Source organism: Perca flavescens, chromosome 13 (assembly GCF_004354835.1).
Source record: "Perca flavescens isolate YP-PL-M2 chromosome 13, PFLA_1.0, whole genome shotgun sequence".
Classification (NCBI taxonomy): Eukaryota; Metazoa; Chordata; class Actinopteri; order Perciformes; family Percidae; genus Perca; species Perca flavescens.
The window spans coordinates 24,500,245-24,523,554 of NC_041343.1; the positions used below are offsets into that span (position 1 = coordinate 24,500,245).

A 23,310-nucleotide genomic window follows, 5' to 3' on the forward strand; every position below is an offset into this window, starting at 1 on the left:
GTGTCAATTTAATCTGAAAAGATTATAATAAAATCAAAATAAATCTTAATTTTATTAAAATAAAAGTAATATGAGGACAAATTTCTCAGTAGAAAAAGAATAAATTAGCAATTTTATAAGAAAATAAAAACACAATGAAGATGAAGTTAATTATTATTGTTTGTCAAATTGACAAAAGTCACAATTTATTTTTCTTTGTCATATTTATGAGATCAGTGATAAACATTTATTGTTTTATTGCATATAATAAACATTGGTGTAGTGCTGAACAGATGTTACCCTACATTTTTTTTATTAAGTTATTGAAATAAGCATTCAGAGCAATAATAGAGGATAGTAATGTTTGAAAAAATATACTACATTGTCAATAATTAAAACATAAGACAAATAGAATGTTTTTCATATTTTGCCATCATTAAGAGAAAAAGAGTCGGACAGGAAACCAAAAAGTGTGACGAAGATAAATAAAACGTGAAACAAGTTTATTATAAACAGTTAATTTCTAAAAGTCAAAGTGCAGGTAAAGAATATCAGATCCATGTTCCCTCTAATATTATACACAATAAAACCACACCGAAACTGCAAAGATAGATGAGATGGTTCACTGTGTGTTTTTCAGTTCATTTTTTCTCAGCAGGGTTGCTTTCTGGGGAGGAGTCAGTGCTGCTGGAGGATGTGACGGCCGGGACAGAGGTGACGCTGATGGGGACGACCCTCTCCTTCCCATCGTGCACTGCTCTCTCCCGGGGGGCCTGGATCTGCAGCCGCCCCCCCACCAGAGAACAGGTGACGGTCTCGGGTTCGACGCCGTCCGGCAGGTCGAACTCCTGCCTGAACTCCTGACACCTGTAAGAGTAGGAGCCCTTCTCGTCCTCCTGCTTCTTCTCCGTCCTGCCGCTCACCCTCAGCTTCCTGCCCACCTGTTTGACTGACAGCTCCTCTGGGGCGAACTCCTTCGTGTCCAGGCTGAGGGCGAAGCTGCTGCCGTCCCTCCCCAGTTCCTGGAAGGCGATGGGCTTGAAGACCCCTGTCAAGGACGAGGTCTGGTCGATCTCCTCGAAGATCTTCTGGTGCAGCCTCTCCATGTACTCCATGCTCTGCCTCATCTCCTGCATGTGGCGGATCATCTCCTGTTCGATGTGGTAGAAGAGCGGCCGGGTCTCGGGCCACAGGCTGCGGACAGGCCAGTGCATGTCCAGGAAAGGCCTCATGTTGACGGGGGACGGCTGGAAGACGCTGGGACACAACATCCTGACGAGGTGGAAGGTTCAGATCAGTAGCTTCAGGCTGGAGTCTGTCTGACTGTCTGTCTGATGTCCTGCTGCCCTTGCTGTTTATATACGCACAACCCCCCCCCACCGGAAAGTTCCAGCAGCATTCCTGTGTGTGTGTGTATGTGTGTGTTTGTGCTCACAGTCTAAATGCAGCCCGGCTGGTATTCTTGCAGCCTGCTGCCAAATGCCGAGACATCTCAGCTTTGTTCTATTTCTGCTGCAGGACTCTGTCATGGTCTTTATAAAGCAGGTGAACACACACACACACACGTCATGAGTGACTTTACAAGAATTAAACATATTTTTATCTTTAAGGAATCATCTTTGTCAGAAAAAACATGTTAGGGGATTCATATATTGACGTTCAGCGGTTCAGCCTCTTTGTCTTTCAACTTGATTTTTAAATGATTTAAAAAGTACCTTTCCCTGCATTTGATCGATTATCTGATCATTAATCTAATATATAATCTAAGGTACTACTGATTATTATGTCAGCTCACAACTCTGGGATCAGCCACTCATCTTACTGTTGTCATGGTGACTGCTCACAATGTGTTTAAAAGAATATGATGTCAGAACACAAGTTGTCTGAGTGAATGTTCAAAACACTTAATACAATATTAATTAAATTTGTCTTTATCAAAATACACCTGGTTCATTACACTGTACAATTTTCCATTATTATGCTATTGTATAAAAAACTGATTAATCCAAATTAGAGATGGCCCGATACCATTTTTTGCTTCCCGATACCGATTCTGATACCTTAACTTGCGTATCGGCCGATACCTAGTACCGATCCGATACAAGTGTGTCATATATTTTATTATGTTTTAACAACTGTATACTACTATCCCTGTATGGATGTGATATTATTTCTATCTCTGTTGTCGGTCTGTCTCAGGTTAAACTCTTTGTGAAACATGAACAAACACAAACAATGAATGCCGTAGAATTTAACGGTCAGTTATAACGGAAAAAGAACATAAATAAACTACTTTTAACGTAGATTTTTTATTAAAGATTTTATTACATGGTATCGGATCGGTGCATAAACTCCAGTACTTCCCGATATCGATACCAGCGTTTTAGGCGGTATCGGATACCATCTCTAATCCAAATTATAGACTTATTTTTGGGTTGTTGTATTAATACATTTGTTATTGTCAGGATGGTGTTCTTTGAGTTTACTTAGATCTGTATAGACTTTACCAGATCTTCATCACAGTAGCTTTCTAATTATAGTCAGCTTAAAACTTTAGTTGATTGCTAGAAATGTATCAATGACTATGTTTACATGCTGTAAACAGAACCAGGCCAGCAGGAAGTCAACAACTTTTTTACAAAGGATAGAGGGAAATCAGTTTGACATCAAACAGGCGCCCATCCGGGCATTCATGGACAACAGTTCAAACCTGCAAAATCCAGAAGCCTAGTACTGAAGAGTCCAGGATCGCTTTCGCTTTAAGATCGGGGGAGGATGTCATCCCAACAGACCAAGAGAAACCAGTGAAGAGCTTGGGGAAGTGGTACAGGGCCGACCACAACAACAAATGGAGTGTGAAGAAGATGCTCATTCATGCTGAAAGCTGGACGACAGTTCTGGAGAAGAGTGGCCTACCTGGAAAGTAATAAGGCCTTTGGATACCAACACGGATTACTTCCCAGACTGCTTTGGGTGCTGCTCATTTATGAGGTACCCGTCTCCACTGTTGAGGGTCTGGAGAGGAAGATGAACACCCAGGAAACCCAGCCACCTGAGGAGATGGCTGGGTTTCCTGAGAAACTTCTGCTCCATTGGCCTGTGCAGCTGTTGGTAAAATTGGTGGTCAAGGAGTGCAAAGCAACAAAAACATACCAGGCAATGATGCTGAGAGAAAGCAAAGATGCAAGAGTGCGCCAGGCAGATATTGAGGTCAGAACAGGTTGTAAGTGGTCAGCCAGTAGATCGCCTGCATCATGCTGACATTGCCGGGTCAGTAGCCCAAGGCAGGCTAAGAATGGGGTGCTCCACCAGGGCAAGTTGGAACAGGGTTAACCTGAAGGAACATGGTGCAGGGGGATGTCTGCAAGGCAGAGGTGGAAAGCAGACACGTCAAGGCTGTAGCCATGAACAAGTAGTGCAGCTGGACTAAGTGGAAGAGCCTGAAAGAAAGGGCACTGACCTGGCAGCACATTTGGAACATGGAAGGACACTGGATCAAGTTTCTGTTTGTGTTCTGTGTAAGATGTCCTGCCTACTCCATCAAACTGCGACAGGACCAGATTCTGACACAGTTGGCTGCTGGTGTGGAGCAGGCAAGAAAGAAGTCAAAACAATTTTCTAATTACCCTGGTTTTATCCACTTTCTCAGGTCAGAGGAGAGTACAGCAGCAGCAGAGGACCTGAAAGCCACCTACACATGATCTGCGGTAAAACTGTTCTGTGCTTGCCATTGCATTGTTTTCCTGTGGGGAGAGTGGTGCCACCCAACTAGGCCTAGCTCTACCCTTGGTATTGTGCACCGGTCAGAATTGCCACAGAGCGCTGAGCTCAAAGTACAAATTATTTCAACTTTGACCTCATTGCCGCTGACCATACAAGGCACAACCAATTCCAGAACGTTCCTGCGCTGCGTTTTGCCTCTTTGCTCTGCACACAAACCGTCCTTGACACTTCAGTCAGTGGTGCTTGTTGGAGGATGTGACCGTGAGCAAAAATAAGCTATAAAAACAGATTATTGAAAGCACAAAAACAATACAAAATCGGCCCAAAAACGGCGCTGAAAAGGCGACAATTAAAAAAGGAAAGCTCCAGAAAGTGACGCGGCCAGATGTGCTATCCATCCATCCATCCATCTTCATCCGCTTATCTGGTGTCGGATCGCGGGGGGAGCAGCTCCAGCAGGGGACCCCAAACTTCCCTTTCCCCGAGCCACATTATGTTGTACTAAACTGTACTAATGTTGCTAAACTGAGCAACTTTTTCATTGAAACCAGCGAGAGTGAAACTCCAACTAAAAATTATGACGATGAGACGGGAAAGCAAAGCTAGTTAGGAGCAGTGCAGGATGCTAGCAGTTGTGCAAAACATATTACAACGTGGCATTGAAACCACCGTTGATGTTTTTGATCAAACCTTTTCTTGTAGCTCCTCAGCAGCAGCCACTAGTTCAGTTTGCTGCTAACAGTGACAATGAAGAGCCAGTACCAAGCACCAGCCATGAGCTCATGACTCCAGAGTGGGCAGGTAGGATTGCTCATTGAGTGAATACTATAATTGAACTAGAATTAATATTAATTAATAGTATGGTGTAGACCTGCTCTATATAATAAAATGCCCTGAGATATTCATTGTTGCCAGATGATTCGGCACTACTTCATCTTATCAGAAAGCTTTGTAAAAAGTGTAGGTTTGTGCTGAGAATTATGACAATTTTTAACATTTGATTTAGTGTCAGAGCCAGGACCCACTAGTGTGCATAGCAAACATGATCAGATTAGTTACAATATAATCACTTTCTATGCCCATAATGTTATGTCATAATGTTGCCTTTTATCATCGAAATTAGGATAGTAAATATACAAACCCCAATTCCAATGAATACACTACAAAGACAAGATATTTAATGTTCAAAGCTTTTTTTGTTGTTGCAAATATTCACTCATTTTGAATTTTATGCCTGCAACACATTCCAAACAAGCTGGGAAAGGGACATTTTTACCACTGTGTTACATCACCTTTCCTTTTAACAACACTCAATAAGCGTTTTGGGAACTGAGGACAATAACTGTTGAAGCTTTGTAGGTGGAATTATTTCCCATTCTTGCTTGATGTACCACTTCAGTTGCTCAACAGTCCTGGGTCTCCGTTGTCGTATTTTGCGCTTCGTAATACGCCACACATTTTCAATGGGAGACAGGTCTGGACTGCAGGCAGGCCAGTCTAGTACCTGCACTCTTTTACTACGAAGCCACACTGTTGTACATACCTGCAAACTAGTCTCTTTTCGGCGAAAAACGCCCTTTTGAATGTGAAAATGTCATCCACGTGAATCGTGTAGATCCAAAGAGTTTTATTTTTGGGGGGGTCCGAGACCCGGTGCTAATACGGCACCGGTGCCTTAACAACCGTTATCTACCGGACCGAATAGCAACGCAGATTTTGGTGCCTTATTTCGGTGCCACTTAAATGCCTGTGCTTCTCTCTGATGCTCCGAAAACAGACGTTAGAGGGAACTGAAACATCGCCGCACGGGACGCTAGTTAACATTACACTTGGTAGCAGGTAACGTTAGCCTACTGTTAGCTAGCAGCTGGAGTAAACACGGTTAAACATGGCTGTAACACGTGCAGAATGTGACTTGCCATTGTCTTGCTGAAATAAGCAGGGACGTCACTGAAAAAGATGTTGCTTGGATGTGCTATGTTATTCCAAAACCTGTATGTACCTTTTAGCGTTAATGGTGCCTTCACAGATGTGTGAGTTCAGAGTTCAGAGTTCTTTGTTGTCCCTCGAGGGGAAATTTGATTTGCAGTTGGAGGTACAACAAACAACAAAAACAACAACACAATAAACACGGCACAAAACATCAAACATCACAGATTGATTAAGAACAATTTCATCACTTTGTGCACAGTTGTGCAAGTTAACATCTTTAATTGCACAAGGAACAAAATAAAATTGTTGTTTTTGCTCTAGGGAGCCTATATCTCCGACCAGAGGGAAGAGGAATGAATTCCTCTAAGAGTGGGTGGTCAGAGCTTGCCTGAAGGTTGGCTGTGCCTTCTGCAAAACTTGTCTGTCAAAGATCTTTGTTAGAGAGAGCTGCTGTATGCTGATTATCTTGCTGGCCTTTGTAACAATTTTGGACAGATGACTTTTGTTTTGTACTGTAAGCTTCCCATAGAATGAAATCAAACAAAAAGTTATAATGGACTCAATATACGATCTGTAGAATAAAACCGTCAGAGTCTTGTCCACATTACAAGAAGTTAGTCTGCGCAGGAAATACAATCTCTGCAGGCCTTTTTTTTTGCAGATTTTGGATACATTGAGGTCATGGGTCAAGTTTTTATCAATCACTGTTCCCAAGTATCTATAGGACTCAACCATCTCCCCCACTGTGCCATTGAGAGTGGTGGGGAGAGGTGGATGTGGGGTTTTTCTAAAGTCAACAACCATGTCCTTAGTTTTTTGAACATTTAACTTGAGGAAATGGCTGTCACACCACTCCACGAAATCTGTCACTACTGGCCCGTGATCGACCTCTGCATCTGGGAGCAGACTTACTATAACTGCGTCGGCTTCAAATTTCAAGAGATGCCGGTTTGTGTGTACAGTCGTTTGTATACAAAATATACAATAATGGGGACACACACCCTTGGGGTGATTCTGTGGATGCTAGCTTCTTTTGAGATAAACACCTTTTTCCCTAACTGACTGGGGCCTGCATGTTAAAAAGTCCATAAGCCACTTCACAATGCGAATATCAAAATTAAAATTTGAAAATAATTTACTGGATAAAATGGGAGGCTGGATTGTATTAAAAGCTGAGGTGAAGTAAGCAAATAAGAGTATAGCATGGGTTTTCGTACACTCTAGATCAGGGGTCTTCAAAGAGTTTTAAGCCAACTGAGAGAGAGAGACGTAGCAGGGACCCCCTACTACATCGCAAACATTTTATTTCACTTTTTTCAAAGTTTTTGGTGCTGTTTCTGAAGTTTGTCACCTTTTTTTTTAGAGAGAGGGGGGAATGACATGCAGCAAAGGGCTGCAGGTCGGAGTCGAACCCAGGCCCGCTGCGTTGAGGAGTAAACCTCTATATATGGGCGCCCGCTCTACCAACTGAGCTATCCAGGCGCCCTTCTTCAAAGTTTTTGTCTCTTTTTTCAAAGTTTTATTCTGCTTTTTTCGAAGTTTGTCTCTTAGGCTATTTGAATTTTTCACTTTTGTCGCCCTAGTGTTGCCTTCCTTCTTTCTACTGTTTTTTTTATAAGTTTTTATTACTATTTTCAACCTATTCTTGCCTTACTTTCTTCTTTCTACTGTCTTTAGGGTCTAACCCTAACCTTAAGGTCTCTGCCAGAGCCTATCCTTGGTTAAATTAGCCTAGGTTAGGATGCATTAGATTGGGTCTGGTGGCATTAAGTTAGGACACTGTTATTTGCACAATGCTCTTTGACTGTATAACTAAATTAAAGCCAACATCTAAGGTGTTATCATGTGGTTACAAGGATATTTGATGGTGGTTGCTAATGTTTTAAAAGAAATTTTACTTTTCTTTACTTCTGAAATGTTTGCGGTCTCCCTCAATTACCTCTCTCTATTTGGTGCCATTTTTCTGATTGCTCTAATTTTATCTTAATTGATATATATATGTGACCTGATTGGCATTGGTCCGTAGAGAAAATTTAACAGAGCTGGGTATTCTGAGTTGCTGCATAACTCAGAGATATTCTCCATCTTCTTCGCATTTATTTCCTTCCACTCTACCTTCAGTCTTTGCTTCCTTACTTCCCTCTCCACCTTAAATTCTTGTCTGCGTTTGTACACGACCAGCTCCCTCCTTCGGTCAAGCAGCCGCTCTTTTTCTGCCATTTTCTCTGGATTTCTGAGGGGATCTGTAACCAAAAGCATATGAAAGGTTAAGTCTGGAGTCCAGTTGTACACTCGCACCCGTCCCAAAAGGAAATAATCAACATATTTGTTTTGTTGCAAGTTGTTAAAAATACATGTAGGCCTGGCGCCATAAGTGAGATAAGAGCTATTTTACTTACTTACTTACTTTTACTTACTTTCAATGAATTTAGTGAATAATAATTTCACTTTCTAAGACTTTAAATGAAGGACTTTTACTTGTAATGGAGTTTTTTTTTGTTTTTTTTACATAGTGGTGTTGGAACTTTTACTAGTGAAGAAATTGAATACTTGTTCCACTACTGATCTACTGTGATCTATAAGGAGGCTATACATATACCTGTATGACATTTTATGTGACAAAATGTAAGTTTACTTTCTTACCATGACGCAGGAGGTAGCTCTCATCCACAAAAGTTGATTGGATGTCCCTGGCAATGTTGTCTATCTTGCAACTGAGCCACCAAATGTACATTCTTGAACGCAGACTAAACGTTTTCCTCTACTTCTCCTGGTTCTTTCTCTTCATCTTTTCACACCTCTCTCTTTCTCTTTTTAAACCCTCCTCCTCCAAATGCTGCTTTTCTCTTTCAATGAACTCCATCTCCTTTCGTGCACTCAGATTGATAGATAAAGGGCTATAATCCCTTCTTTCTTGCTGCCTCCTTGTGGTAGAAGGCTCTTCGTCTTCAGAAGACGAAGATGTAGAGGAAGGGCTGTCACCACTTTGTCCTTCCTGCCTCAAGGTGTTTGAAGGGTTGAAATCTCAACGAGACAAAGGTCTCTCACTCCTTCGTACGTGCTCCCACCAGATGATAGGCTGGTCAATGTCAATGCAGGGCAAATGGTTCTCACCAATTCCTCCATTCTGCCTAAAGAATGGAGGAAAGGTTGATGTCTACGAAGGACAAAGGACTTCTTGTTGCTGCCTCCTTGTGGTAGAAGGCTCGTCGTCTTCAGAAGATGAAGACGAAGGGCTCTCACCCCTTCGTGCTTGCTGCCGCCTCGGAGTAGAAGGCTGACTGTCTTCTGAAGATGAAGAGGAAGGTCTCTTAGCCCTTTGTTCTTGCTATCTGGTGGTAGAGGGCGTGTTTTCTGCACAAGACAAAGGGCTCTCACCCTTTCGCCTGCGCTCCTTCATGTTTGTGCCTACGAAGAACAAAGAGCTCACATCCTTTCGTTCTCGCTGCCTGGTGGTAGAACGCTGGTCATCTTTAGAAGATGATGACTTAGGGCTCTCAATCCTTCGTACTTTTTGCCTGGTGGTAGAGGGCTGGTTTTCTGCACAAGACAAAGGGCTCTCACCCCTTTGCCTGCGCTCCTTCGTGATGGTAGACGGACTGGTGCCCACGATGAACAGAGAGCTCACATCCCTTCGTACTAGCAGCCTGGTGGTACAACGCTGGTCATCTTCAGAAGGGCTCTCACCTCTCCATGCTTGCTGCTGCCGGAGTAGTAGGCTGCTTGTCTTCGGAGGATGAAGAGGAAGGTCTCTCAAACCTTTGTACTCGCTGCCTGGTGGTAGAAGGCTCATCCTCTTCAGAAGAGGAAGACAAAGAGCTCTCTCCCCTTTGCCTGCTCTCCTTCATGATGGCAGAATCGTTGGTGCCCACGATGAACAGAGAGCTCACATCCCTTCGTACTTGCTGCCTTAAGGTAGAACGCTGGTCGTCTTCAGAAGATGACGACGAAGGGCTCTCACCCCTCCGTTCTTGCTGCCGCCTCAGAGTAGTAGGCTGCTTGTCTTCAGAGGATGAAAAGGAAGGGCTCTCAAACCTTCGTAATCGCAGCCTGGTGGTACAACGCTGGTCATCTTCAGAAGATGACGATGAAGGGCTCTCACCCCTCCATGCTTGCTGCCTGGTGGTAGAGGGCTTGTGTTCTGCACAAGACAAAGGGCTCTCACCCTTTCGCCTGTGCCCCTTCATGATGGTAGAAGGGTTGGTGTCTCCACTAGACAAAGGTCTCTCACCCCTTCGTCCGTGCTCCCTCAAGATGGTGGGAGGGTTGAGGTCTTCAGGAGACGAAGGTCTCTCACTCCTTCGTTTGGACTTCTTAGAAGAAGAGTCCTTAGCTCCTGAAGACCGAGGTCTTGTAAAGAATTTTTCTCCAACAAAGGATCTAAAAATGTTCTCAATGATTTTTCGTTTGGCGTTTGTGAAACTGAAAGTACAAACACACAAACACACACAGCAATTACTTCACTGATAATCACATTATTGTTTCAAGCAGCACATTAAGCAAGTTATTTCACTTAACTAAACCTTCTAACTGAACTTAAATGAACTGAGAAATATTTATCTGGTCATTCACATCATTATTGCTTGTCAAAAAAAATTAAAAAGGTCTGCCACAAATATCACTTATAATAATAATAATAATAATAATAATAATAATAATATATAGACTTCAGACTACAGTATAATGTACTTTCAAATAAATCAATCAAGTATTAATGTATATCAGACACATAAACAGTACATATATCCATTGACATACTACAGCTGCAACTAGTAGGCTACAGGCATTTGCAACACACAGGCCCTATTTTCAAACCACACCAACCCATAGAAATAAAAATGGATAGAAAGGCAATTTCCATTCAAATCAACGTAGCAGAAAGGTGTACCGTTGCCATGTTAAGGTATAAACTGCCATCATGCTATTTTATTTATATGCACCAACGTCACACAAATGTCATAAAACATACCAAAAAACAACAACATAAAAAGCAAAAATGTGCCAACAACAGTTTAACATTTTGAAGCATCTGCAGACCACTAGGTGGCGGTGCTACGACATGATACGCTCCACTAAAGGCACAGCCGGCACAAATACAACGGCTCGACGTTAGCACAGTAGCTAGCTAGCTACATAATACAACAGCTCCACCAAAACACGGTACATGGTACATGGTACATGCGGGTACATGGTACATTGACATATATATATAAGACCTTATATATATGTCAATGTATAAGACATGGTACTGTAAACATTTCCATGGCAACAGCGAGTTGGACCAAACAATGACGTCATTGCAACGCTTAGGATAAGGGTAGTGTTGTTTTTCTACATACGATTTGCGAACAAAGTTTTTGAAAAATAACTTCTTGAAAAATAACTTTTTGAAAAATAACCTTTTGAGACAAATTATTGACAATATTTCTATTATTAAGTAAGAATAATACAAATAATAAAAACACTACAATGAAAGCAGTGTTTTCTACGACTAGCTATCTCGAAAGACTTCACTGTAACACAACAAGACATTTTGGTTTTAGATCAACAACCCACAGATAATTTTAAAACAGGACATATTTAGTCATACATTTGAAAAATAATGTTTAATTCACATGTGATCTGTGATAGAAGCTGCAGAATGTCACAAGTGTAGGGACTGCAAACCTCTTAGTAAATTCAAAGAGTATAGAAATTACTTCTTGGTCAATTTAAAGTGTCCTCGAGTGCAAGGAAACACTACACATGCAGTCAATTTAGGCAACACGTAATGCAACATTTAATAATTAAAATTGTTTTGTGCAAGAGACAAAATGCATTTGCATCTCCTGATCACAGACAGCACATCTGATAGCTGGAATATAGCTAACTGATAAAAAATATATTTATTTGACAGAAACATGTGAGGAAAGTAAATGTAGCCTACTTCTTCCCCAACAAAATACGGAGAGAAAGAGTTGAGTAAAAAAGTAGTTTCAGCTCTGCTGTAAAGTGCGACTTACCTCTCCAAAGGATTGTTTTGAAAGGAACTCTGTTTGCCAGTTCTGTTGCTTTGTTTTGTTTTTGTTGTGCAAAGTGTACGTTCAGTAAGTCTGAATGAAATAAGTCTTTATAACACTCCCTGCTTATATTTTTTTCTATTCTTTTTTTTGAAAAAAAAAGATATTATATTATATATATTCTTTTTTCTATTTTTTCTATTTTATATTCTTCATTACACTCACTGTTTGTACTTCCCAGTTGATTTTTTTGATCGTTTGGGAAAAGCTAATTGTATCAATGGTACCGCTCTCCTGCAAGTGCTAAATGACGTTTACATTTCTACTGATTCTAGTAGTAATAGTCATTTAGCACTCGCAGGAGAGCGAGTAGGCCTCAAAGCCTCAGTTCTGAATTGGTTACAGTCTTACCTTTCTGATAGAAGGTTCTCAGTAAAGATGGGCAACTTCTCCAGCTCTATGGCACCTTTGTCCTGTGGTCTTCCACAGGGCTCCATTCTGGCTCCCTCTCTATTTTCTCTTTATATGCTGCCCTTGGGCGCTATATGTATCATTTCATTTTTATGCGGATGACACTCAAATTTACATGCCAATCTGTAGAAATGATTTGATAAACATATTTCATCGGTAATCAGCTCCGGTTTCTTCCAACTTCGCCTATTGTCTAAAATCAAAGGCTTTCTCAAAGCGAGAACTCTGGAAATGGCGGTTCATGCGTTCATCACGTGCCGGCTAGATTACTGCAATTCACTTTACTGTGGTATATTTGGCTCCCAAATTGCCCGTCTTCAGTTAGTTCAAAATGCTGCGGCCAGACTTATTTTTAACTGTCGCAAATATGACCATATCACCCCTATCCTCAAATCTCTACACTGGTTGCCCGTTCGTCAGAGAATAGATTTCAAAATCCTGCTCTTTGTCTTCAAATCTCTACATAACTTAGCTCCGGTTTACCTATCCCAAACTCATTCATTCGTACACTCCTACCAGAAGCCTTAGATCACACGACCAGGTTCTGCTGGTAGCCCCTCGTGCCAGACTAAAGCGGAGAGGGGAGTTCGCTTTTGCGGTGGCAGGGCCTCGTCTGTGGAACAGCCTGCCTCTAGAGATTAGAACAGCCCCCAACCTCGCTATCTTGAAGTCGCTGGTAAAAACCTACTTATTCTCATTAGCATATTGATTTCCTATTTGAGTTGTCCTTCTTTTGTATATTTGAGTTAGTGTTTTAAGGTTGCTCTTAGCCATGTTGTTTTTATTATGTGTTTTACGCTCTGTCTTGCTGGTTTTATGTTTTTTTATGCTAGCTCTGTAAAGCACTTTGGTCTGTCTAGCGGCTGTTTAAATGTGCTATATAAATAAATGAACTTGAACTTATCAACTAAAGCTAACTTAGCTAGCTGTAAGTTTTAGTTTCAAATCAATTAATTAAAATGGCAAATTGTATGGATTTGATTGGAGAAAGAAGCAGAGTCCCAGATCATTCTTTACTGTGGTTAAAATTTCTTATAAAGAATGAGGCTCATTGTCATGTAGCTTATCAGGAGAGTTTATAAAATTCATCCACAAAAAGGAAAGTCATCAGGATTTTACCTGTTAACTTCTTATCCTCCAGTTTACAGCAATCAACCCTTCTGAAAATTAAGAATGATATACAGTTATGTTTTAGAGAACAAGAAAATCTAGATAACTGGTATGTCAACCTTTGTAAATTGATTAAAGAAGATAACGAGTCTGATATTAAAGATGGAGAAAACTACAATGTTACAAAAAAGCCATTCAATATGAAACCTTATTGGAACAAAGAGTTAAAAGAATTGTGGCAATCTATGCGTAAAACAGAAAATATGTTTCTGAAGTGCTTAAATAATAATATAGAAAGGAAGAAACTATTAGAAACCTTAAAGAATAGTCAGAATAGGTTTGATAAAAGATACAGATTCTACAAAAGACGTTATCAAAGAGGATTTGTATTAAACCTGAAGAGAATCCAAACGTCTGACCCTAAGAGATTTTGGTCAGAAATTAATAAACTAGGGCCAAGGCGTAGTTGTAAAATACCCATGGAAGTGCTGGGGAATGACGGTAGTTTAGTGACTGGGCTGTCTGATGTAATTAATAGGTGGGAGAAAGATTTCAAAGATCTTTTCTCTTGTGAGATGTTTGACTTTGATGGAGGGTACCATGAGGATTTATGTCAGAGGAAAAATGTAATAGAGAGCCACATTTTAAAAGGGTAATGTTGGATAAATAAGGATCTTAATGATAGTCTTACAAAAGAAGAAGTTCAAATGGCTATTAATAAAGCTAAATTGGGAAAAGCGACAGGGTTTGAAAATATCCCAACTGAAATACTGAAATCACGCAAACTATTTGATATTTTGTGTGATTTATTTAAAGGATGTTTTGCATCCGGCAAAATACCATCTATGTGGCTTAAATCAATTATTAATCCGATACCAAAATCCCAAAATGAGAATCCAAGGGTGCCTTTAAATAGAGGGATTAGTCTAATGAGCACAGTTTATAAACTGTATTCTACAATACTTAATGAGAGGCTCATGTTGTATTTAGAGAAAGAAGAGCTCCTTGTGGAAGAACAAAATGGGTTCTGTAAATCAAGATCATGCTTAGATCACATTTTTGTATTGTCTACAATTATAACTAATAGAATAAGTGAAAATAAGCCAACATATTCATGCTTTATTGATTTTCACAAAGCTTTTGATATGATCAATAGAGATCTGTTAGCATATAAACTTATAGAGTACGGGGTAGACATACCTTTTTTTGCATAGAATACTATGCTATTAATACTTGCTGGCATGATTTTATAAATCATGTTTAAATGTTAAACATACATGTGGCCCAGTGAAACCTTAGGATGAACTGGATCTGTGGAGTCTACCTTGGTGACTACCTTACCTACAGGCCAGTAATCCTATCAGCAATGGGTTTTTTCCACAAATAGGCTGATTTATATTTGTTAATACTATGTTGGATTCATGTTAACACATTTTTATTTTGTTGGAAACTTTCACAAAATTAACAATAATTTGATGGCCCCCCTGCAGTAACTCTGAGGACCCCCCAAGGGGCCCCAGACCCCCTGTTGAAGATCTCTGCTCTAGATGCTTGTAAGAAAAGTTCAGTAGAGTAGTGGTAGCATGCTCCGCTCCTCTAAAAGGTTGGTAAGCACATTGCGTCCGGTCGAGCTGGTTCTGCACTTTATCCATCTTGACCACCGGCACCACAGTGGACTCCTTCCACAGTAATGGGACCTTACACTGTGTAAGAGATGAATTGAAAATATCGGTAAAAATATATATTACTGATCTGCACAGACTTTCAGGAGTTTGCCAGTAATCATATCAGGTAATTGATTACCAGATCCTGGCTTTTGAACTTTGCGCTGATAACAATCTAGATGGTCCTTTTCCTCTTTGTTGGACTATTTGCTCACATAGTTGTTCACAAAGTGGTGAACCTCACCTCATCCTTGCTTGTGAACGACTGAGCCTGTTGGGGATGCTCCTTTATACCCAATCATGACACTCACCTGTTTCCAATTAACCTGTTCCCCTGAGGAATGTTCCAAACAGGTGTTTTTTGAGCATTCCTCAACTTTGCCAGTCTTTTGTTGCCCCTGTCCCAGCTTTTTTTGGAACTTGTTGCAGGCATCAATTTCAAAATGAGTGAATATTTGCAAAAAGGGAAGGGAGGGAATCAATACCGGGAGGTTTAAGATGGCGCCGTTGTGTGTGTCTCGCCGCTTACCTCTGCTGGGATTATTGTTGATTTGTCTGTTTCTACTGTTTGTCACTCGAAATGTGTCACCGCTGCTGGTGTATGACCGCCTGACTCTCTTAAGTATATGTAAATCTGCGGAGAAAGTGCCGTTCTCCGGCTCTGACGGTCAGTCAGGTACGCCGCCGCCCTTCCTGGCGTCCATACCGGCCTATCTACGCCGTCACCCCGATTGTTGCGGAGCGGCATCATCATATAGATTTGTGGCAGACATGTACAGTAGGCTAAATGCAAAGTGAAAAAATTGTAATGTAAACTGAAATAAATGTAGTCACTAATCAAAGCAAAAAAAAGGTTTAGTTTTAGATTTATGAATTACTGCTAGGTCTGTATTTATCATCCAGCAGGTGGCGATGTTGCTGCTCAATTTTACTGCACTAAATGCAATCTTACCTGTTGTTATACATTGTTAGAAACAAAGTTGTTAGAAATTCCTTCACATACTGGTGTCTGAAAATGAAAATAGTGCAACAACAAGCTGCTGTATTTTTCAACACATGTATCAAATCATAAGTTCAAACCTACACTCTATGGTTCAAACCTGCAGACGAGATGTTTGATAATGAAATGCAAAACTATAAATAAGACAGGACGTAATGTTTAAGCCCCACGTTCACTGCATGTCAATTATAGCCTACTCTGTTGCAAGTAAAAGAAAGAAATACTACGCTGTAAAAAATACTGTTACAAAAGCATTGGAAATTTTACATACTTAAAATGATGTAAGTAGGCTATAATCAGGAAATTGTAGGCTACTTAACGTATGAAAAGTAAAAGTACACAAAGCAAACAAATGTCCCCTGTGACTGTTATACTTTTATATCATGGATGTGTACTAAGTATTAATAGGCCTACTTGTGCACTTTTATTGCTCTCCTACTTGTAGTAGGGTACTTTTGATAGCCTAGGCCTACTTGAAATGTTTGTTTGTTTGTTTGTTTGTTTTTGTTAAATGTGCAGTGCAGCTGCATGTTATTAATTTATGTGTTTTGCAGGAGTTGAACTGCAGGACGTTACGAGCCTCCACCATGGGGCCTCCAACCGCTCTCAGATCAGAAGTCGGACAGGAAGACACCCAAATAAGGCTCGAGGAAATGATGACGCCGCTGGAAGATCTCCATGTGACGGAAAGCCTTAAAAAAACTGATCCGAGCTGTGACATGTCTCCGGGTTTCCGGCCATGGCGGCTGGCTGTGCTCCATATGCGCAGTTTACAGGCTGCAGTCCGACTAAAGACAACAGCCACCGACCCAGATTGAAGTCTGGACTCTACCGGCTCTTTCACGCTCCAAAACCCGTAGCACAACGAGCTCAGAGAGCACCGGAGCGTCCGTGTGCACCCCGGTCTGCACGCTCACCGCTCTGACCAAATATGGGCTTCCTCCGTGCCATATTTAGGGATGTACGTCACGCAGGAGAGTCTTTAAAAAGCCGAGAATCCTCATTGAAGAAACTGACAGACTCAAGTTCAAGTTGTCACCAGCAACACATTAAAACACCAACCGGAAACAAACATTTAGGCTAATGCTATTTACTCTTCCTGATGACTCATCACAAAGATCCGAAAATCATCTTTTAAAATATATTTTCTACGCGGGACCCCGGAGCTGACGACCCGGCGTTGGCTTCCAACGCCCTCAGCAGCAGCAGCAGCAGCAGCAGCAGCAGCAGCAGCGTCAGCCTGGTCAGAGCGCCTCTCCGCCGGGTTCAGGAGTTCAGGAACGGAGACAAGCTCGGTCCTTGCCGCAGGAACAGCACGCTGCTTCTCACTCTTCCTCTTCCAGAGAGATGGCAGCGACCAAAGCAGAGATGCTCCTGTCTGCTATGCAGATGTCCGACCCTCTGGCCGGTCTCCTGCCGCCCCTTTCTCCGCTCGACGGTTACTACTCGAATCTGGAGGAGCTGCAGATGCTGCTGCGGAACGCCGCGGCCGGAGGCTCGCTGCTGGCCGCGTCGGCAGCGGAGGGAGCCGAGCTGCTGAGCGGGGAGCTCGGGGAGTACGGAGGTGAGGAGCGGGCAGTAGTGGAGGTGGTGGTGGGCTGTTTAGCAGGATGTTTAGAGGAGAGGAGAGAAGTATCGTCAAAGGGGAATACAACTCCTTAAGTAGGCAATACCTCCTTACACGTTTCATATGCAAGTAAAATATATCCAAAGTCACTTTAATGATTAAAATATCACTTTTAATCATGAATAGAGCAAAGTGAAGTCCTGACTGTCTATTATTGTGCTAGTGAAGTCATGATTATTTAAGATAATGAGTTTTTTTTAAGAAGTTTGTCCCCTCAATGACTGCAACCATGGGCGTGCATTTCATCTAAGAGATTGGGGGGCTGCCAATAAACATACTTTTATAAGAGTTGAGAGATGTCAAGTTAAAATATTTGTCAGTAAGAATTTTTTAAATTTTTTTATTTAACCTTTATTTAACCAGGTTAATCTCATTGAGATATAAAATCTCTTTTTCAAGAGAGACCTGGCAGAATCAGAGCAGCCAATCCGAGCGGAGCAAACTTCTCTCTCAGGTGTTGTCCAGCAGCTAATTAGTTGTTTCCTGTTGCAGTGATTTGTCGCTGACCTGCAGTTCTTCTTCTCTGTTTCTGTCTCAGACTCTCTGAAGGACCTGGACCTGCAGAGTCTGCCCCCGCTCACCCCCCGCTTCCCCCCTCTGGCCTACAGTGGTCGCTTCACCTTCGAGCCCTCCTCCTCCTCCAGCAGCAGCAGCCTGTGGGCGGAGCCTCTCCTCAGTCTGTTCACAGGGTTGGTCAGCGTTGGGGCTCCTCCCCCCGCCTGCAGCATCCCTTCCTCTTCATCATCATCATCATCATCATCGCTGTCCCAGCCAAGCTTCAGCTCCGTCCAGATCAGCTGTGGCTCCGGTGACGTCCAGTCAGTCTTCTCCGCGACGCCGACGTACACTTCCGACGCCAGCTCTGACCTCCTCCTCCCCCCTGCTGACTCCCAGACCCTCGCCTTCCAGCCGCAAGGCCCCCCTCCTGCCTACCCTACCTCCAGGCTTGGCCCCCAGCCGTCCTCCCTCGCGGTGCCGATGCTCCCGGACTACCTCCTGTCTCAGCAGCAGGACGGCGAGCTCGGCCTGATCCAGGACCAGAAGCCGTTGCCGCCGTCGCAGAGCCTGAACCCGCTCACGCCGCTCTCCACCATCAAAGCCTTCTCCTCGCAGATGCAGACACAATCTCAATGCCCAGCCTTCCAGGCCCAGCCCACCGCCAAACCCAGCCGGATCAGGAAGTGCCCCACAAGCCGGCCGTGCAAGACGCCGCCGCACGAACGCCCGTACGCCTGCCCCGCTGACAGCTGCGACCGCCGCTTCTCCCGCTCCGACGAGCTGACGCGCCACGTGCGTGTGCACACGGGCCAGAGGCCGTTCCAGTGCCGCATCTGCATGCGCAGCTTCAGCCGCAGCGACCACCTGACGACGCACATCCGCACGCACACTGGCGAGAAGCCGTTCGCCTGCACCGAGTGCGGACGCAAGTTCGCCCGCAGCGACGAGCGCAAGAGGCACGCCAAGATCCACCAGAGGCAGCGGGAACGCAAGAATTCCTCCTCCTCTGCTCCCATCCCCATCACCATCACCAGGCCCCACGCCTACTCCTCCCCTCCCACCTCCTCCCCCTGCTCCTCCTACTCCTCCCCCGCTCACAGTTCCCCCTCCCCCGCTGCCTCCGTCTTCTCCACCTCCTCCTTCTCCTCCTGCTTCACCTCCTCTTCATCACTGTCACACGTCTGCGCCTCCTCAACGTCCCCGCACCTCTATTCCTCCTCTTGCTCCTCTCCGATGGGAAGTCCTCAGTCGGAGCTCCCCTCCCCCCATGGCTCCAACATCTGCTGACAGACGAGGGAGTCCACCTGCCCCATCGTGACCTTTGACCTCAGTCCCAAACTCTGCCTTTAACGAAAAACGGACATATCTGACCGTCCACAGACATTTTTGTGTTCGTCCAGTGGTTACGAGGTCAAAGGTCAACATGTGTCTGTGAGATGTTGAGTTAAAAATGATGTGTTGGACTTTAACCTTCAGCAGAAAATACAAACTGAGTTTACAAAAAATTCTCAGGACCAAACTTCATAGGGAAAACGGCTGAGTTTAAGAGACTTCAAATTCCCTGAATGTATAGACACTGTCATTGATGTATGACTGTAAATATGAGTACTTTTGTAGCGTGCATAATGTTTACATCTAGTATTTACCTACTGAGTAGGTTCTGGGACGTTTGTATTTTTACATGCAGGTCATTGTTTGATTTTATACTGAACGTCTTTCCTCTAGCAAAGAGTGACAAGAATAAAAGGTCAAAATACTGTTGGTGATTTTATTTCAGACTGATTGTGTGGAGTTGTGGAGCTTACGATTGTAACGCATGGTTTTCATCAGCAGGTGTAGTTAATGTGATTGCCGTGGTATTTTAGAGAACTTACAATATTATTCCATCATATCATTTATGTGCGGTAACTCCATCGCCATCTGATGAAGACCGTATGATACAGTTGAAAGCTGTTGGCTTGATTTACCAGTGCCAGTTCAAGTTTAATACTGATACACAAATGATGTGAAATGTTTACTACAAGCAGCTGAACAGAAACTTTGTCTAATCATAGTACAGACTACGTATATACGAACTACGTATCAGAGCAAATAATAATGAATCCGAAAAAAAAAAAAAAATTATATATATATATATATATATATATATACATACATACATACATACATACAACATTTGTATTCACAGAGGGCTAAACATTTATTTTAAAACAATGCTGCTGTGGAATATGAAACACAGCAATTTAGTTTTCTGGTAAAAAATGAATATGTCAAATTCAGAGGTTTAAAGATGCATTCTGCAGACATACACTCCCTCTGTACTACTCTGTCATTTGTGTCAGCAGTTAATCCTCAGTGTGTGTGGTGTGAGTGTGTTAAACAGCCAATGGGATCAGACTTTGTCACCGCCCCAGCTCTTAACAGGAAGAACAACACGGCTTCAGCCCAAATAAGGTGTTTCCTGTCGCTGCAGGACGTCCTGACAACCATATAAGGAGCTTCCTGTTGGCTGGCTGGACGCCTGTGTGTGTGTGTGTGTGTGTGTGAACCGAGCTGTGACGTAGCCGAATAACTAGACGGACTGGGATGGCAGGTTGGACAGGAGTGTGTAGTACTTGAGCTGCAGAGTACAAAAACTACAAGTCCTGCATTCAAAAGTATCAAAGTGTTGATAGTTTCATATATTCGTTGAATGCTCTTTGTTGGCAGGGTGGCTCAGTTGTTAGCAAATGTTTCCACTACACCAGCAAGTGGGCAGTGCAGACAGTGACCTTTGGTTCCGTTACCCAGTCAAGGCTTGGCCTTTTTGTGTGGAGTTTGCACGTTCTTCCAGACTTTCTTTGACATTCTGTATTATGACTTTTTATCACTTTTTTCGACATACTATGAATTTTTTATCCCTTTTTTCCACATACTAAACTGTCTTTTTTGTATCACTTTTTCCAACATACATACTTTGACTTATATTTCACTTTTTTCAACATACTATACCATGACTTTTTCCACATATTATACTAAGACTTTTTTTACGAAAATGTAAAGAGATAAATGAGGAAAACATAAATGTGCGTGTAGGTATCTTTGGGTAATAAGAGAATGATTGCAAGACAGACGGTTGAGTGTTCAAATATTGAATGGTGCAATTAGTTTCAAGACCTACATTACAGTAACGAAGATTACAGATAGATGTAGTGAAAAGTTGTCTCTCTCACCAATTTTGTCGACATACTATACTATGACATTTTCAACATACTATATTCTGACTTATTTATCACTTTTTTCGATATACTATGACTTTTTCGACTAACCATACTTTGACTTTTTTATCACTTTCTGGTACATATACTGTGACCTTTTTGGACATTCTATATCATGACTTATTTTTCACTTTTTTCGACATACTAAACCATGATTTTTGTTCGACATACTATAAAATGACTTTTTTTACGAAAACGTGTCCTTTTTATCAGGTCAGATAGCTTAGGTGATAAGGTTATGATCGGAAGACAGAAGGTTGAATGTTCAAATCTTATATGTTTGAGGAAGTTTTGTGGGCCAATATACTAAGTGAAAGAGATGAATATGCCAAAATCCTTATCTATTCTTTCCGGTCATATATCTTACAGTGATAAGAGAATGATTGGAAGACAGAAGGTTGTGTGTTAAAATCCCGAATGGTGTAATTACTATCTACATTACAGTAATGAAGATTGCAGATAGATGCAGTGGAAAGTTGTCAGTCTCCCTAATCAATTTTTTTGACATACTATACTATGACTTTTCTCACTTTTTTCGACATGTTATATAATGACAATTTTTGACATGTTATATTATGACTTTTTTAATCACTTTTTTCAACCAACCATTCTATTACTTTTTTATCACTTTTTTCGACATGCTATACTATGACATTTTAAACCTACCATATTATGACTTATTTATCACTTTTTTTACATGCTATACTATAACGTTTTTTTATCACTTTTTTCGACATGCTATACTATGACTTTGTATCACTTTTTTTGTCATACTATACTATTACATTTTCAACATACTATATTATGACTTATTTTTTACTTTTTTCAACATGCTGTACTATGACGTTTTTATCACTGTTTTTGACACACAATACTATGATTTTTTCGACATACTATACTGTGACTTTTTTGGACATACTATACTATGACTTAATTATCACTTTTTTCAACATACTATACCATTACCATACCATACTATACAATTCTTTCACGAAAACATATGCATTTTGTCAGGTCAGTTGGCTTAGGGTAATGAGAAAATGCTTGTAAGATAGAAGGTTGAGTGTTCAAATCCTGAATGGAGCAATAACTTTGAAGAACTACATTACAGTTATGAGGATTACAAATAAATGTAGTGAAAAGATCTCAATCTCCTTTATCGACATACTATGACTTTTTCGACATACTATATTATGATTTTTTATCACTATTTTCGACATACTATACTAAAATATCCTATGAATCATTTAGGAATTGCAACCATCTTTATTCAAAGTCTCCTCATTTCAGGGGCTCAAAAGTAATTGGACAAATTAACTGTGCCATATATAAAATGTTTATTTTTAATACTTTGTTGTTAATCCTCTGCAGGCAATGACTGTCTAAAGTCTGGAACTCATGGACATCACCAAACAAAGGATTTCCTCCTTTGTGATGCTTTGCCAGGCCTTTAATGCAGCTGTCTTCAGTTGTTGCTTGTTTGTGGGTCTTTCTGCCTTAAGTTTTGTCTTAAAGGTGCTCTAAGTGATGTGACGCGTTTTTTAGGCTACAACATGTTTTGTCACATACAGCAAACATCTCCTCACTATCCGCTAGCTGCCTGTCCCCTGAACACACTGTAAAAAAAACGCGGTCTCTGTAGACAGCCCCGGCTCCACAAACGGCAACAAAAACAAACTGTGCCAACCTGCCTCACAAACCATAACAAACAGTGTTCCAGCCAATAACAGACAAGAAGGAGCTGGTTGAGTCATGAATACGCATTGTGGAAGTAGCCTACGTGCTAACGCTGCTGCAATGATGGCTCAACCAGCTCCTTCTTGTCTAATTGCGGTTTACCAAAGCAACTGCAATTATTTAAAAGAATCGACAATTAGACAATTGTGTAATAATTGTTACAGGCCTAATCCCTATACACTTCAGAATTCATCCAGCTGTTTCTGCCTTCTGTCACATCATCAATAAACCCCAAATGCCATTGGAAGCCGTGCATGCCCATGTCATCACACTTCCTCTGCCATGTTTTACAGAAGATGTGGTGTGCTTTGGA

General features: G+C 41.8%; 2 protein-coding genes across 3 annotated transcripts; one reads left to right on the forward strand and one right to left on the reverse strand.

Annotated features, from left to right (window-relative positions):
- Positions 1 to 450: 450 nt before the first annotated feature.
- hspb9l (heat shock protein, alpha-crystallin-related, b9-like) lies at positions 451 to 1,306 on the reverse strand. The gene has a single exon (XM_028595907.1). It carries the CDS (start codon positions 1,248 to 1,250, stop codon positions 621 to 623), a length of 630 nt encoding a protein of 209 aa, XP_028451708.1. The 5' UTR covers positions 1,251 to 1,306; the 3' UTR covers positions 451 to 620.
- Positions 1,307 to 15,336: 14,030 nt separating this feature from the next.
- Positions 15,337 to 19,760, forward strand: LOC114566530 (early growth response protein 1). Of its 2 annotated transcripts, none has more exons than XM_028595057.1 (3): positions 15,337 to 15,656; positions 16,433 to 17,442; positions 18,044 to 19,760. In XM_028595057.1, the coding sequence occupies exons 2-3, from the start codon at positions 17,226 to 17,228 to the stop codon at positions 19,288 to 19,290; spliced, it is 1,464 nt and encodes a 487-aa protein (XP_028450858.1). In that variant the 5' UTR covers positions 15,337 to 15,656; positions 16,433 to 17,225; the 3' UTR covers positions 19,291 to 19,760. The 2 variants fall into 2 exon arrangements, with proteins under 2 accessions (XP_028450858.1, XP_028450857.1); XM_028595056.1 differs by having other exon boundaries at positions 15,337 to 15,554.
- Positions 19,761 to 23,310: the final 3,550 nt, after the last annotated feature.